The 17,275-nt window shown below is 39.5% G+C and overlaps 1 protein-coding gene across 1 annotated transcript in view; it reads right to left on the reverse strand.

The window, feature by feature from the left end:
- The window catches only part of LOC150089867 (uncharacterized), a 180,381-nt gene that overhangs the window by 57,056 nt on the left and 106,050 nt on the right, over nt 1-17,275 (reverse strand). The window contains exon 6 of the mRNA XM_090389681.1: nt 227-272. Coding sequence (XP_090245807.1) covers nt 227-272 — 46 coding nt within the window. The remainder of the gene's footprint in view (nt 1-226; nt 273-17,275) is intronic.

Genomic DNA, 17,275 nt, shown 5'->3' on the forward strand with positions numbered 1-17,275 from the left:
CCATATTGCTCCAGGGATATGCAGTGGTCATTCCCTGATCTTTCCGCATCCTCCGTATTTGGTGGTCACGGGCTCGAACCCTGGTCTAATCAAGAAGCGTGTGCTACGCACTGCTGCTCCTGCCCACCTGGCTCTTTTATGCCAGCATACAGATAACCTATTATAACATTTTAAGTAGGTTTAACAACATAATATAACAACATATAAGCAATGTTATCTTATTTACCTGTTGGTAGCCATAAAATAGGACGTCTGGGCAAGATCCTTGCTGGCTATGAAAATGGGAAAAAGAAATAAGTGTAATTATTTATTGTATTAATTCAGAAATTATTACTTTTATTAACAACACTTTTTTTAGCCTGTAAAAAGGTGTGACAATGATATTCTGTTCCTCACACATGCACTCAATTAATACATTCACTGTCGCTATGCTTATAAAAGTAAAACAGCCGCATGAGTGATGTGCCACAATGCATATCTAAATGTACTCAAGCAATATGCTGTAATGCCTACGAGCAGTCAACCAACAAGTTTTGGTTTTTGGTGTTTTTTTTTTTTAGGAGCATTAGCAACTAAGGCCATATTGCTCCGGGGATATGCAGTGGTCATTCCCTGACCTTTCCGCATCCTCCATATTTGGTGGTCACAGGCTCAAACCCCGGTCTAATCAAGAAGCGTGTGCTACGCACTGCTGCTCCTGCCCACCTGGCTATGGAGGCGCCAACCAACATAAATCTAAAGGCATGTGAAATTAACAACTACTCAGTATTGGCACACTGACTGAATGCTTTGCAGTAATACTTGGCTTTTTCTTATTTAACTGGCACACGGCTTTATTTGTTCTTTGCTTCAGTTGATGTTAGTTTATGTACATGAATAAATGTCTTATAAAATTTTAAGATTTGTTCTGCCCAGCACAAAAGTAAGTAGCCCAGCACAAAAGTAAGTAATGAATTCCAAGCTTTTAATTTTCAAACATTTCCAGAATGCTGAGGATGTTGGAATATTGATTTTTTTTTTTCAACATTCCAAAAATTATGGTACACTGAACAGGTTCTCTCACGATTAGGTGGCAGTGAATGTGTTAGGGGGTAAAAATTTATCTTATTTATAACCTTAAAAATCAGGGGAAAAAAAAATTCAAAATTATTCTCTTTTTCACTTTTAATTTGCAATCTATTATGAACATAAATGTGAAAAATCCATTTTTTTTAATTAAAAAGGCATTTTAAATATTTTTTGAAAACAAAACACCTCTACAGCACATTGTTTTTATCTCTTATTTGAAAGTATTGAATATTAGCTTTGACGGCAAATTAAACGTCAATCAAAAAACCCATGCACTTCAACAACTTTTAAATGATATGAAGCCAGAAAATGACTGGATGCAGTCTCTCATAAAGAATAAAGAGCATGCACTTCAATAATTGAATGCAAGTGATGCCACTAATTTTAAATTCATATTTTCCAGCATGTGCATATAATTATCAAGAACAAGTTTAACGTGCTCCTGCATTTTTCTTGATTGTGATACCAACATAGATTTCTGGAATTTTCAATGGTGAAAATTGAAGAAAACACTTTTAAAGCTATATAGAATTTTCAGTTGTGTGGACAAAGTAGATGAACAGCATGCACCTGGATTGGGTTCAAATAGCAGTTTGGCCGTGCAGGAGAAAAGCCACAGCTGCTAAAATCAACACAACTTTATATTAGCAAAGGCTTGTAACTTCTAGACCAATATTAACTGATCTGCTGATGACATATTTCCATGATGGTGTGAGGCACATACGTATAGAATGTTGCAAAAGACAGGAAAAAAAATCCAAACACTTATTTATTGCATACAAGATAAAGAACATTTTGTGCAAACAAATGAGAAGGGTAACAGAAGTTCTTGTATTATAGCAAAGTATTCAATACAAAAATAATAATATATAATAATATAATTTTAATAAATATAAGTAGAGAATGGGACAGAATTAAAATATTGCTAAAATCTGGTAAACATAAAATCTTAAAAAATTTAAAATCACAAAAGGTGCTTTTTGGAGAAGTATCTTCCTTTGTCAATTAAGCAACATTAAAGCACTCTTCCTTTTAAACTAATAAAATTTATGTTTGATGAAAGATTCACCTCTAGAATCTGTTAAAAACAGATGTGCTGGAATTTTCAATGGTGAAAAACAATGATAAAAATGTTTCTAACAATGTTAGCATATCTGTTTTTTAACAATATATTAATTCTGCACTATTTCTAATATAAAATTTATTAAAATTTTAGTTTTATTATTTTGTTATCTATTACTTTGCTACAATATAATCAATAGGTTGTTGTTGTTGTTGTTGTTGGTTTAGTTTTATTGGCGCATCAGCAACTAAGGCTATAATGCACCAAAACCTTGTCATGAAAATGATAAAAATCTTTCAGTGACCTAACGAATTAGGTCACTAAGTCAGGGTATAAAAGCCACGTATAAATTGTAAAAGACGAATATCAGTAAACAAAGTAAAAATAATAAGATTTTTTAAATATGGTTAAAAAGGTTTACTGATTTCAGGAAACTAAAAATAGCAGACATGTGGTCATTGTCGGATAAAATCTGACTGAGTGTATAAGGCTCAGTCAGATGGTTAAAAGCGATAAAACGAGCATTACTAAAACTGGAACAGTCACATAAAATATGCTTAACGGATAAAATGGTGTCGCATTGCTCGCACATAGGAGGATCATCCGCCCTCAGCAGAAACGAATGTGTCAGATGACTGTGTCCTATGCGGAGTCGGGCAAGAACAACTTCCTCGCTCCGATTCCTGCGCAGACTGGACTGCCATGTTTGTATTAGAGGCTTTATTTGGTATAATTTATTTGTTCTCTCTCTATGCCATAGTTCTTGCCATTGGGAATATATCTTTTGGTGTATTATTTGCCTATAGTCTGTATAGGGGACTGACAGGCAACGATTGTTAGTGGGAGCTGCTGATTTGGCTGCAGTATCAGCCAAATCATTTCCCTTTATCCCAATATGGCTAGGAATCCAGCAGAAGCGGATATCAAATTTATATTTATGAAGAGAATATATCTTCTGCTGAACCCGAGAGAGAACTGGATGACAGTTGCGTCTCAAAGATAATAAAGCCTGTAATACACTCAAAGAATCAGAGTATATTATTGACCTTTGGCATTGAGAAGTTCGAATGTGATCCAAGGCTAACTCTATAGCATGCAGCTCTGCAGTGTATATGCTGGATTCAGGAAGAATCTGCTGAGATATTATAGTGTCCCGAAAGACAGCAGCAGATCCTACGCACGATTCAGACTTCGAGCCGTCTGTGAAGACGGGCAGGAAGTCGGAATACTCAGCTCGGTGTGCGGAAAAGAGCTGATGGTAGACAGATGACGAGGTCTCAGATTTTACCCATTTCTTAAGGGAGAAGTCGTACAATGGAGTATGAGCATGCCAGGGTGGAAGCGTCTCTTTTGGTGTTTGTGCAACCTTGTCTACCAAGATGTTAAACTCTCTTAGTAGCTCTTGGACACGAATACCAAAAGGTCGGTTGGCAGTCTGACGGGTATTGTACAAGTTTTCCCAACGTGGCTCAAAAACGGATGCCCACGTAGGATGGTCTGGCAGGGATTTCAACTTTAAAGCATAGTTTAAAGACAACTGCTTACGTCGAAGGGATAACGATGGTTCGTTTGCTTCGACGTATAAGCTCTGGACAGGAGATGTTCGAAAAGCTCCAGTAGTGATACGGATAGCCTGATGGTGGACAGGGTCCAGCCATCGAAGGACACTGTCTCTAGCTGAGGAGTATACCTGGGCCCCGTAGTCCAATTTGGATCGTACAAGTGCACGATAAATACGTAGTAGGGTGCACCTATCTGCTCCCCAATGCGTAGAGGAGAGAGAGCGAAGAATATTTAGTCCCTTCGTGCACTTTGTACGAAGCTGACGAATATGTTCAAGAAATGTCAACTTTTTGTCAAACACAAGACCCAAGAATTTTGTGCTTGACGCTACTGGAATAGCATTTTGTCCAAGCATTAATTCAGGTTCAGGATGAAGATTATGCTTGCGACAAAAGTGTACGCAAACGGTCTTTTCCGGCGAGAACCTGAAGCCATTAGCCAGTGCCCAGGAATTAAGGCGATCAATGGCTCTCTGCAGTTGTCTTTCAATAACCCTCATGTTGCATGACTGACAAAAAATGCTAAAGTCATCAACATAGAGGGCACTGTTTATATTTGGAGGAAGTTGTTCTGTGATGGAATTTATTTTGATGGCGAAAAGCGTAACACTTAATACTGATCCTTGTGGTACTCCCTCCTCTTGGGTGAAGGAACGAGAGAGAGTGAGGATCCCACACGAACTTGGAAAGATCGATTGGCCAAAAAGTTTTTAATAAAAATGGGGAGTTGCCCCCTAAGGCCTAGGCTATGCAGATCTTTTAATATGCCAAATCTCCAAGTTGTGTCATACGCTTTCTCCATGTCAAAGAACACCGACACCAAGTGTTCGCGTTTTAGGAAAGCATCCCGGATGAATGCTTCCAATCTAATAAGATGGTCCAAGGTGGACCGGTTCCTTCGGAAGCTGCACTGGATGTTGGAGAGAAGGTCATTTGATTCAAGATACCATATTAAACGAGAATTAACCATTCTCTCCAGGATTTTGCACAGACAGCTGGTCAGAGCAATAGGACGATAATTGGTGGTGACTTTTGGATCCTTTCCTGGCTTAGGAAAGGCAAGAACGATTGCCTTTCGCCAGGAATCCGGAAACCGCCCCTCAGTAAAGATTCTGTTATACAGAAGGAGCAGACAATCCATAGATTTTGGTGAAAGATGTTTAACCATTTCATAATGGATGCCATCTGGTCCAACAGCACTTGCTTTGGAAAGAGTGAGGGCTCTTTTTAGTTCCTCTATAGTGAATGCCCCGTTGTAGGGATAGAGGCCCTTGGTCTTAAAATTAAGTGCTTGCTTTTCCAGTTTATCTTTAAGGACCAGGAACTCTGGGGAATACGAAGATGTTGCAGAGATGTTAGAGAATGTTTCCCCAAGAGCATTGGCTATTGCAGTTGGATCTGCAATAGCGCATCCATTATAATCTAGGATTGCAGAAGGGTGGGATGTATATTTTCCCTTCATTTTCCGGATTTTATCCCAGACTACCTTAGAGTTGGTAGACTGGTTAATAGATGATGTAAAACGGATCCACGATTCCTTTTGACTCTGACGACGGATGTAGCGTGCTTTGGCTCGTGCACGTTTGAAGGCTATAAGGTTGTTCGTGGTAGGATATCGGCGAAATATCCCCCACGCTTTGTTTTGAGCCTTTTTTGCTGCTGTGCATTGTGAATTCCACCAAGGTTTAGGAAATGGTGGAAACCGGGCTGATGTTTTTGGGACAGCATGAGCACTGCTTGGACAACATTTTCTGTGATGTACTTAACTGCATCATTGATAGGCTCTTGACTGACTGTGCTAAGATCAAAATTTGCCTGATGTTGGAAGGCAGTCCAGTCAGCCTGATCAATCTTCCACCGTGGTAACCTAAAAGGAAGACATGGTCTCCCACTGTGTAACAAGGTTATCACAGGGAAGTGATCGCTTCCGTATGGATTCTCCTCCACTTCCCAAGTGAGTGAAGGGAGTAGAGAAGGGGAGCAGATAGAGAGATCAATGGCAGAAAAGGTACGGGTAGGCATGTGGAAGAAGGTGTTTGTTCCAGTATTTAGAAGGGAGAGGTCATTGTCATTCAGCATACGCTCAATGACTCGTCCCCTTCCGTTGATGTTAGCACTACCCCACAGGGTGTTATGTCCGTTAAAATCCCCGAGAAGTAAGAAAGGGGGAGGCAGCTGCGTAAGGAGATCACCAAGGTCTGCCTGGGGGATGTCAGTCCCAGGTGGCAAATAAATGGAGCACACAGTTAATAGAAATCCCACTGAAAGGCGAATTGCAACAGCCTCTATGCTGGTTGTAATTAGCAAAGGCTGCACTGGGGTCTGGTTACCCACAAGGATAGCCACTCCCCCATGTACAGGGCCATCCGCAATTCTATCCTTTCGAAAAAATGTGATGTTGTGCATGGTGGGATCATCATTTGCCTTTAGATATGTCTCCTGCAAGCAAAAGCAAACTGGCTCGTGCTTTTGCAGGAGGGCCTTGATGTCATCCATATTTTGCCGGAATCCACGACAATTCCATTGTAGGAATTTAGCCATTATTTTGGCTTGGTGGGTCCATCAGGCGGCTTCCGAGGTGCTGAGGGCTTACTTTTATCAGTCTTGGATTTATCTTTTTTGGGGAAGAATGGACGCTGTCCCGTGTCCATTTCTTCCTCCGCAAAGAGTTCCAAGACTGATTCTTCGGGTACCTCCTTTTGCTCGACATCCATCTTTTCTTGGGAACTAGGGGGGACTTCCCCTTTCTTATTCTTTTCTGTCGTAATTACCTTTGTTAATTGTGGAGCATTAGGAGGTACCGATATAGGAGTGGCAGCTGATTGGTCCTTCTGTGTAGGTTTTTGCGAAGTTAAAAGATACCGCGCGATGGGAGTGAAAGACTCCTTTGGAGGAATGGTCATGTCCGTCTGAGTTCCGACGGAACATCTCCCTGCTACCTTCTGGGCGTAGGTAGGTCTGTTGATATTCAGGGGTTTGACCGATTTCCTTGCCTCCTGGTATGATATATTTAGCTCTGCCTTCAGCCGTTGAATTTCTTTTTCTTCTTTCCACCTCTGGCATGCTCGTGAGTAGGCCGGATGTTCGCCCTCACAGTGAAACTTTTGCGGCTGAACATGCTGTTGTTTCGTGGTCCTTTGCACCGCATCGAGCGCATGCAAGGACTCCGCGGCAGGCCATTTGAGAATGTCCGTACTTCTGGCATTTAAAACACCGTAAAGGATTTGGAACGTACGGACGCGCTGAACAGTTGATGTATCCAGCTTTAATCTCGTCAGGAGGTTTAGGAGAGTTAAAAGTCAGGATAACGCTCCTGGTTTTAACAATTTTTCCATCCCTTCGCGCAGTGATTCTCTTGACGGCAATGACTCCCTGTGGTTTTAATTCGGAGCAGATTTCCTCCTCGGTTACGTCGAGAAGGTCCCACTCCGAAATGACACCTCTCGATGAATTGAGTGTTCTGTGTGGTGTCACTGTTATAGGGATACCTCCGATTGATGTTACTCGGAGTAGATGTTCCGATTGCCTGTCATTTTTAGTTTCAATTAAGAGGTCTCCAGAACGGAGCCTCTTAACTGATTTGGGAGAACCTACTAACCCGTCTAACCCTTTTTGAATAAAAAAGGGCGACATTTTGCCAATCGGTTTTTCATTGGTGGAATGCATAACGAGAAATCTTGGGACAGGCCCTGATGATGATGTTTCAGTTCGCTGCCTCTTTGTCGCAATAATATTATCTGCCTCTCCGTCTATGTTTTCAGATAGGGACCGGGTTGGGGCCCCTGAAGGAATATGTTTATCAGGATTCATAGAGATTTTTAAATTTTTCAGTGCCCGGGCTCCCCACCCACCACGGAGCCCAAAGGGACGCCCACTACCCGGCATGCAATAAATGCGCTCGGGAGTGGGACGCCAGGGCTACCCAGACACTATACCCGCACCGCCGCCAGCCTGAATCCTGTCCCTCGGACCATGAGGGTAGGGGCGTGGCATTGACACGGTTGACCCTCGCAGGCGAACCTACTAGCCGATTGATCCTAGCCGGGCCTTCCAGGACCACCCGTCTTGTCGAAGCAGGGGCCAAAGTGGTGTATTGAAGCTGGGCCCCTCAACCACCAGGATCCCCCTTTCCGAATTTCCACGGGTCGCAGGGCACGGCAAACACGCCGGATTCCATTGATGTAAGCCCGGAACCTAGGCTGTGGGCGTTGGATCCCAGTGATGCTAGTCTGGAAGTCCAGCAGCGTCACTGGGAGGTCCCCTCACCACGTACAGGTGCCCACGTCGAGGGGTAATCAATAGGTGCAAGGACTTTGGCTACGTTTGAAATTCCTAATGCCCAAGGGCCTTTTAGCAATCGATGTATAAACTGTCACAAACACTATGTAAAATCTTACAAAAAATACTTGCAATAATATTGGTAATATTGTCTTCTAATTGCACAAGTGAATGAAAATTGTTTTCAAATCTATATTCTTTCAAAGCAACCACAAATAAAATATTCTGGCAAAAACTCAGATCAGGAGGATGTACGCTATATTAGTTTTTCAAAATAACGTGAACTCCAAACACTGATGCCAACTCAGCTATTACTACACACAAATTTTTGAACTAAGTATTTTCAAAGAAAGCTGGTACAATAATTTACGGCCAGGATGTAGCATGTTATTATACACATTTTTTAAAAAAAGAAGTGCATGTAAGAATCACTGCTGCTCCCACAGATGTAGTTATTGAGTCATTGGAGTATATGTAAAGACCTTGCACATACCATGCCAATGCAGGGATGTATTTTCCTCACCAACAAAAGTAGTATTGTAAGTAGGCATGTGTACTGTACCCAAGGCTTGGGAGATATTTTCAAGATGTATGTTCCATTGTCGTATTAGTTACTGCAAACTAATTCCTGCAATCTTCTTTTCATTGGGTTTATTTTTTTATGTTTACACAGTGAGGGCCAGCGAAGTATGGATGGCCGATACAGTACCCTTCAATGCAGAGTCATAAACTGGGGCTCTGTAGTATAACGATACCTGATTAATGTTCGATACCAGTATAGCACTACAGAATTTGAGAATGTGGTAGAATAAGGTAGTAAAACAATCTGCTTACCATGCCATAAAAGAGATAACTTTAAATATATTCATTTTCTTTATATATTATGTGTGTTTACGTTACATGCTTCTGGAAGATAAGTTTAGTCAAGTATTAGGCCCATTGACAGATACATTTGCTAAGTGATACAGATCAGGTCCCCAGCACTAGCTCGGGATCTGAGTGGAACTGATGCTTTATACAAAAGTGGACTGCTGTGGTTTTTGATGTAGAGAGACAGCAGCCATTATGGAAAGTTCATGACTATATTGTTCATTGAAAGTAGATGTTTAATGGAGCATATATTCTGTGAGTGGCTAGATATTGTAAGATCATCTTCATACAGATAGGTATTAATATGAGCTAGGATATTATCTGTTAGATCGATGTATATCCTAACTGCAAAGAGCAGGGCACTAGACTCAATCCTTGTGATATACCTTCTTCTTGGATTGCAAGCATATAGCACTGCAAAAATGCACACAAAATATTTTGTTCTGGAGAAAACTGTATAATTAGTGGCAGCTGACCCCAAAGTCCTGTAGAATACAGATTTTGAAGAATGACATAATGCACAGTGTATCAAAGCTTACAATATCAGGCAGACCATGGCAAAATATACATTCTGGATAAAAGCATTCCATATGTTGGATTCTGGAATTAAGGTAGAAGCTATCTGAGAAAATCTGGTAAAAGTACAGCAGTAATGAATTCAAAGTCTTCTTGCCAAGTTACTGAAGCACAAGATAATATATCCCACCTGGATCTGGCATGCTGTTTGCTAATCTGTTTAAGGAATCCCATAACTTAAAAAACTATAAAGGGCCGTTTGTATAGAAGAGGCACAGTTGTATTGAAATTTAGCTTATACCATTCTACACTGATTTTTTCTTGTTGAAAGACAAATAGCTTGTAGCCGTGAAGGGTATTATTTTGTACGGCGTGTGCCTTTTGTATGCAATAAAGAGTTCTTCTAAATTCATATGTTGAAATGTAGAAGCTTAGCAGAGGATTCTGCTACAGAATTTGCTATTTCCACTGGAGAGAATGTGTCTTTACCATTCCAACTTAAAACAGGAGGTGACACAGGGATGTTTTACCATTCAATTTTACTGATTTTGTTCCAGAATTTTTTTTTTTTTTTTTTTGTCTGTATTCTTGCTAATAGTGGAAGCAAACTGGATCCATCAGGTTTTTTTTTTTTTTTTCCCCTTTCCTATACATAACATGCTTTTGCTTAAGTTTTTTGAAATTAATAAGGTGAGTTTATTGGAAACTTAGAAATAGACTCCATGTTTTATACTCTACTTTTTGACATTGATGATATACATCATTCTGCTAGAAATATGCCATGGAAGTTCTCCAAGGCAAAATGGAGCATATTCACCACTGCCATTTCCATTTTATTGTTGTTGTTATTGTTATTTGGTTTTTAGGAGCATTAGCAACTTAGGCCATATTGCTCCGGGATATGCGGTGGTCATTCCCTGAATGACCTTTCCGCATCCTCCGTATTTGGTGGTGACGGGCTCGAACCCCGGTCTAATCAAGAAGCGTGTGCTACGCACTGCTGCTCCTTCCCACCTGGCTACGGAGGCGCCTTCCATTTTATATGACTATCTGTTTGCAGTTTACAAATAATTCAGAAATGGTCACTACTGAGTGGGTTATCTAAAACATTCACTGAGTGACTGGGAACAGTGGTACGGAGGAGAAGTCTACAGCAATGGACGTAGACTGAGGGAAAATGGATGTTTTAGCACCTGTCTTTATTAATGCAATATTCTATTTGTCAAGGATGGATTCAATCAGTTTTCTTCACCTATCCATCTGAGATGGACAGATAAGAGTGATGTCAGAAATTTTTAGAAAATGCAGTTCACCCAAACGAAAAGAATTGGATCCGTAAATTTACTTCTTATTTAAACAGAGAGCCACAAGCATTCTGAAGATTTCAGTTATTCTCTTATTACATATTTCGCCAATGGCAGAATAAAGGCTAATTATTACATAAAATAATTAGCCTACATAGAATAAGTACCCTACATGATATAAAAAATAATTAATACTTCCAAAGTGGTAATTCCATAGTGTAATCTGATTTGATTGCTACTGAAGATGAGCTAGTTTAAGAAAGAACAGCTCATCTTTCAGATCAGAAAGTCATTGAAGCAAAACAAATTAAGTTAGACAACATGAACTTGCCTGATTGTGATTTGTTTTCCTTTTCTGTTACTTGTTCTCTCGTGAAACGATGTTTGAAATTTCATTTGGAATGCCAAATTTACCATCTAGTTGTCAAGGCTCGGGACCTCAATTGTTATGTATGACCATGCATATCTAACTCATTCAAATGCTACAAATGTCAAAAATTTGGTTGCTCTCAAACAGTATGTTTAGCAGACACACCACCTAACTGTGGGTATAAATACAATACACAATGAAATGGCATTGGAGCAACACCACAACTTCCAAATTATGAAGGCTGCCATTCCACCTATTCAAAAGTATGTGAACTCTGGAAGCTAGGAAAATGAAATGAGAAATATGAAAGGGTTCTCATATATTTGGAAGAAAGTGTAAGACAAGAAATTTTGGATATTCCTGTTAACTTACATCTGTGTGTAGTCTTTTTTATTTAACAGAATCATTGTCTGTTTCTTTTAAGTTACAGTAAAATGACCATGTAGGCTGAAGTGCAGAGTAGTTTTCATAATCCATCTTTGCTCCTTTCTGCCATTAAAGGAGCAAAAGGAGTTGTCCTCCCTTCTGCCATGAAAGGTGGACAACTTTGTGCAGGTTACCACTCCTGCCACGTTGGTGGCAACCTGCCACCACTGCTCTTGCCCCAACCTTTCATCACCATTAGCAGGAGCAGTGCCACCAGTGATGAAAGGATGGTAGTCAGTGTTAATAAAGTTAGTTATATATACAAAAATGAAAAGCCTTTCCCAATTGGCTTATTTCTTTACTTTCAAGAGCATAATTAAATAACTGTGTAACTTAGAAGATTAATATTTTCTGTAAGTGATTTGAGAGTATCTTTTGAAATCACTATAATCAATCACATGGCACTCGAAGATGACTCTGATGAAGTGTTTCTTAAGTGGAATTTGAGTATTATAAAAATGAAAACTTTATACATAAATGATGTTAAATATTAATTTGTGCTCTGGAATTTAACGCTCAAAACTGTTCTAAGAAAAAGAAAAAAAACAGAGAGAGAGCAAAGAGAGAGAGAGAGAGAAACAAATAATAAAAAAATAAAATAAAAACTGTTCTCTTTCTTGATGCAGTAATATTCTCTACATCTATTTACATACAATCCAAATTCTGGATCTGACTTTCATAGGATCTCTTTTGTAAACTCAAATCTATTAACGGAGGTTAAACGGTGCAATTTCCTCTAACTGTCAAAGCTTTTTATTTATTTATTATTATTTTTTTGTGGTGACAAACAAAAATAAGAATGAGAATCTATAGTATTTTAGTACCACACATTGGTTGAGGGTGAGAATACAGAAGGCATTTATTGATAATGGACTTGAATTTCTGTAGATCAGCCTTTCTCAACCTTTTTAATCAGGAGGAAACCTTGAAATAATTTTTAGATCTCAGTGAACACCTGCATAAAAATTATTATATCTACAGCTCATGGTATGTTAGAGTGATCAGTAAGTTGTAGATATAATAATCAAATAATAATTGTCAATGCACTTTTCAGTAGAAAATGATATTTTTCTGTGGATCTGTTTTATGTTAGCCATCTTATTACCTTCTCTTAATCACCTCCTTTTCCCTAGGAGCAAAATTCCTGTATATCATTGACAATACCACATGACCTGCTCTGGCAGCCTGTCCGCACTGCTCAGAAAACTTCATATCTGACTGCACAATTACTCCCAGGTCTTTTTCATTTTCTACTACCCACACAGTTGGTAAGTTTCTCTGCAGTAACTTCTACCCATATACAGTAATTTGCATCTGTGAATGTTAAACTTCAGTTGCCACTTCTCAGCCCATCTGCCCAAATTTTCTAGATCCTGTTGCAGTAGCACACTGCCATTACTGTCATTAACAACCCTGCCAACACTTGTATCATCTGCAAGCTTCAACATTAAGCCCGATATACCTTCATCAATATCATTGATAAATATGCAAAACAACAGCGGGCCCAACAACAAACCCTGGGGGACTCTACTAATAACATTAATCCACGAAGAGCAGCGTCCATTGATTACCACTCTGTCTTCTCCCACTCAACCACCCTTTTATCCATTGTAGCAATAGCTTTCCTGAAATCCAAGTATATGATATCAAAATTATTTTTTGCATCCAGTTCCTTTGTAACCACATCATAGTATCCAATCAAATTTGTCAGACAAGAATTTCCCTTAGCAAACACATGATGTGTCTGAATTATTACTGCATTCTTGTCTAGATGCTCCTGCAATGCATCTTTAACCAGTGACTCCATTATTTTCCACGGAATGGAAGTTTAACTGGCCAGTAATTACTTGTGTCGCCCTTAGATCCTCCTTTGTGAACTGGGGATACATTTGCACATCTCCAGTCCATGGAGACTTTCCCTCCTCCAAATTTTCTAGATCCTGTCGCCTCCTTTAATAAAACTGGATATCTCCCATCCACCCCAGGTGCCTTTCTTATGTTTAACTTCAACAATTTCTCCTCCACTTTGCTCTCAGTTATTACAAAATAATTAAGCACCCTGTCTGATAAACTTCTGACATTTTCTTCTCTTAATAACTCATGTGTGAATGTAGATGCAAAATACTCATTCAGATTATCAGCTATCTGAGAAGGATCAATGGTCGAACCATCAATATCAAGTGTACCAATCTGATTCATCTCCTTCCTTCTAGAGTTTATATAAGTAAAGAACTTGCTATTTTTCTTAGTATCATTTGCCAAAGATTTCTCGTAATTTGCCTTCGCTTGCCTAATCTCCTTTGTGACTTAATTACATATTACAATTACAGATTACAATGTTGAACAGTAAAGCTGCTAAAACTATAAGCCAAAGCAATACGAATAAAAATTTTCTTACTCAGTGACATGATCAGGCTCAAATACCGTATAAGCCTAGCAGTTACAAAATTATTATACACATGTTGGTTTCTTGATATCTTTTATAGGCCTATGTATGCATAAAAAGTGTTATTTTTGAAACTAAAAATAAAGAATGAAAATTTTCTTTTTAATGAGAAACTTGTGCTTTTTTGCTGCACAAATACTTAATTCTGGGTTGAACTTGAGATAAGCACACATGGATTTCATCTTAAACTGAAATGAGATGAAAAATCATCTCATTTCAGTTTAAGATATCCAGTTTTGTCCTTGCTCTTGATGCTTGTTAAACAAGAAAAAGCTTGCTTTCACGTGTAAGAAGTTGAAAACCGCAGCACAGTTTTCATTGCTTTCTTATGAATGGCAGGATACTCTTCTTTTAAAGAAATCCAGAACTTGTCCGGCTCACAAAGTTCTTCCTCTTCTCTCAAAGTCAAATTCTCAGACTGAGCAGAAGATTCAGCGAAAGGGTCCATCACCTAGTTACACTTGTGTTGAAAGGGAAAAAAATACTGTTCAATTTTGTTCTGCAGTTCTTACAGGTGGTTTCCAATAAGACTTGAGACTTGCTGATATCTTTTCTCACTCTCAAGCAGCAGTGGAAACATTTCAAGATTCCCTTTTGCAGCATAATTTTTCCAAAGATTCAGGTTCCATTTAAATCCAAGAATCTTGTCACTTGAAGTCAAAACATTTTCATGTAATACGAAAAATACCTGCCGAGTAGGCTAGTTTCTGCAGCCATTCTTCATCTTCAAAGCACTCGGAAAAATCTGGCCTACTATTTTCTTGAAAATGCTCCTGAAATTCACCTTTCAGCTCAACACCCTGTTGAGAACTCTTCCTCTGCTAAGCCACCGGATTTCTGTTTGTAGAAGGAAATTTATGTGTTCTTTGTCCAGGTTTTCACACAGTTTTTTTAAACATATTTAAGTGAACTGACCTTTATAAGTCAATCATTTTTGTAGCACCATCCAGAACTGTTTTCATTTCATCTCGAAGAGTTTTTGACACCAGCACCTCTCTGTGAAGAATGCAGTGTGTTGTGACAATGTCAGGATTTTCTTTTTTTTAAAAGAGGCAAAACCTCTCATGGAGCCAACCATTGATGGGGCGCCATCAGTACAGATGCCAACAGAGTTCCTCCAAGACAGACCTTTTCTTTCTAGATATGAAGGCAAAACATCAAATATACCTTGGCCTTTTGCTTGTTTCAGAGCTCTTTGCAGCAGAAAAAGTATTCTTGAATTTCCCCATCATTTACAAATGCTACAGCATGATATTTATTGGTGAAATCTGTTGACTCATCAACCTGGATAGAGAAGCTGTTGTTTTTCAGTTTATTACACAAAACCTCTTCAGCATCATCTGGCATGCCATGAGTATATCGACTTATCTCCTACCATATTATTCACTATAATTTTACATTCTGGCATTATTAGGTTCTTGCCAACTGTGTGACTTTTCCTTTTCTGGGCAATAAATTCTGCTACTAAATAACTTGCTTCCTGAGCCTTTTCACTGAATGCGACTTTTTTTAAACAAGAAAAAGCTTTCTTCCACATGTAAGAAGTTGAAAACCGCAGCACAATTTTCATTGCTTTCCTATGAATGGTTGTTGTTATTTGGTTTTTAGGAGCATTAGCAACTAAGGCCATATTGCTCCGGGATATGCGGTGGTCATTCCCTGACCTTTCCGCATCCTCCGTATTTGGTGGTGACGCGCTCGAACCCCAGTCTAATCAAGAAGCGTGTGCTACGCACTGCTGCTCCTTCCCACCTGGCTACGGAGGCGCCGTCCTATGAATGGCATAGGAAAGCAATGACAACTCTGTTTTGAGATTCCAATAGCCATTTAAAATAATCAGCATCTTTACTTGTCAAATGGCTGTGATTTGTAGTTAAGTGTTTTTTCAATTTTTCTGGAGCCATTGCTGCATTTGAAAGTCATTTGCTACAGATGACACACAATGGAATAGGACAACTTTGATTACCAGCTGATGAAAACCCCATTGATAAGCGGCTTTCATCTTGAGGATGGACTTTTTTTGTGTCCGTTGTTGCACAAGTGCGGTGAAATGACTCAGAAGATTGTAATTCTTCATCACTAACCTTATCAGAATTGTCCGTAGGCCTAGAATCCTCCTCTTCTATATCACACCTAGTCTTCAAAAATCATCACATTGGACCATCAGACATGTTTGTAAAACAAACACTAATAAAATATAAAACAGAAGGGCATAATAAATAACTAAACGAGAAAATTGCAAAAAATACGAAACTTCACAATACAATTCACTTCTAACCTACACAATCCACGTTATGCAATGTTTACAACAGCAGCTGGTGAGGTAATTCGGGAATGAGAAGCTGACGTCATTAGCCTACCTTCCTCCCCTCCATACAATACAGCACTCACCGATTATTAATGGCCTTCCCTATCTCGCATCAAGAACTGAGAAATGACTCAACCAAATGAACACTGTCTTACTGTGCATTGCCATATGGGGGCGACAAAGAACCATCCTAGCACAACAAAGACAAACTCGAACAAGATGCTCCACAACAGCGACAGTTATACCCACTGGATCATGACGCCCACCAATAGTACTAGAACTATATGTAGGTCAATTCCTGACAATCTCTAGACAGATCTGCTGAAACCAACAATACCTGATTGGAATAGACCAGTGGAATACTTCAACCAAGAGTTCTTGGCAAACTCACACGAAGCTCCCTTGCCTAGTGCTCTTTAATCACCCTATCCTTACCTCTTTTTTGCATGGTGAAATTCAATTTCACCTTCCTTGGGGATTCCTTCACCTAAATCCCCATATTTTTGACTGTCCCCCCCCCTTTTCTCTAAACCCCACACACACTACTTTTTTTATAGTCTCTGTCAGGATGCTCAGGTGGCCCTGTAGAGACCAGCCAGAGAATATGGGACTGCATGGCTTGCCTCCCAGAGGTAGTGGCAGGCAGCGTGGGGTCCCAGTAGAGGTCCTGCTACAGAAAGTCTGACGAACAACACAACCCAACACTACATTTACACAAAACAACTTCTGGCTTTTACAGAGTTCTGTCTACCGCACAAGAGAAACAATGGGGCAGTTGAGGGAAACACCAGTGGCACCCCAAATCAAACACTATGCCATATGGGGCTGAAAGAACTCTAACAGTATTGCTAACGGGGCTGCTCAGTCACTGTCCATCACTGCGAGCACTAGCATCGCACGAAGTTCAAAAAATTATGCTATGGTTATTTATTTATTTTTTTCAATTACGATCTCTCACAGAACCCCGGTTGAGAAAGGCTGCTGCAGATTGTAATTTTCAAGAAATATTTTAGATATTATTAAACATTATACAGCCTAGGAAAACAATTTCCTGGATGTACATC

This window comes from Mastigoproctus giganteus, chromosome 2, assembly GCF_048544385.1.
Source record: "Mastigoproctus giganteus isolate SK-2022 chromosome 2, ASM4854438v1, whole genome shotgun sequence".
Taxonomy (NCBI): domain Eukaryota; kingdom Metazoa; phylum Arthropoda; class Arachnida; order Uropygi; family Thelyphonidae; genus Mastigoproctus; species Mastigoproctus giganteus.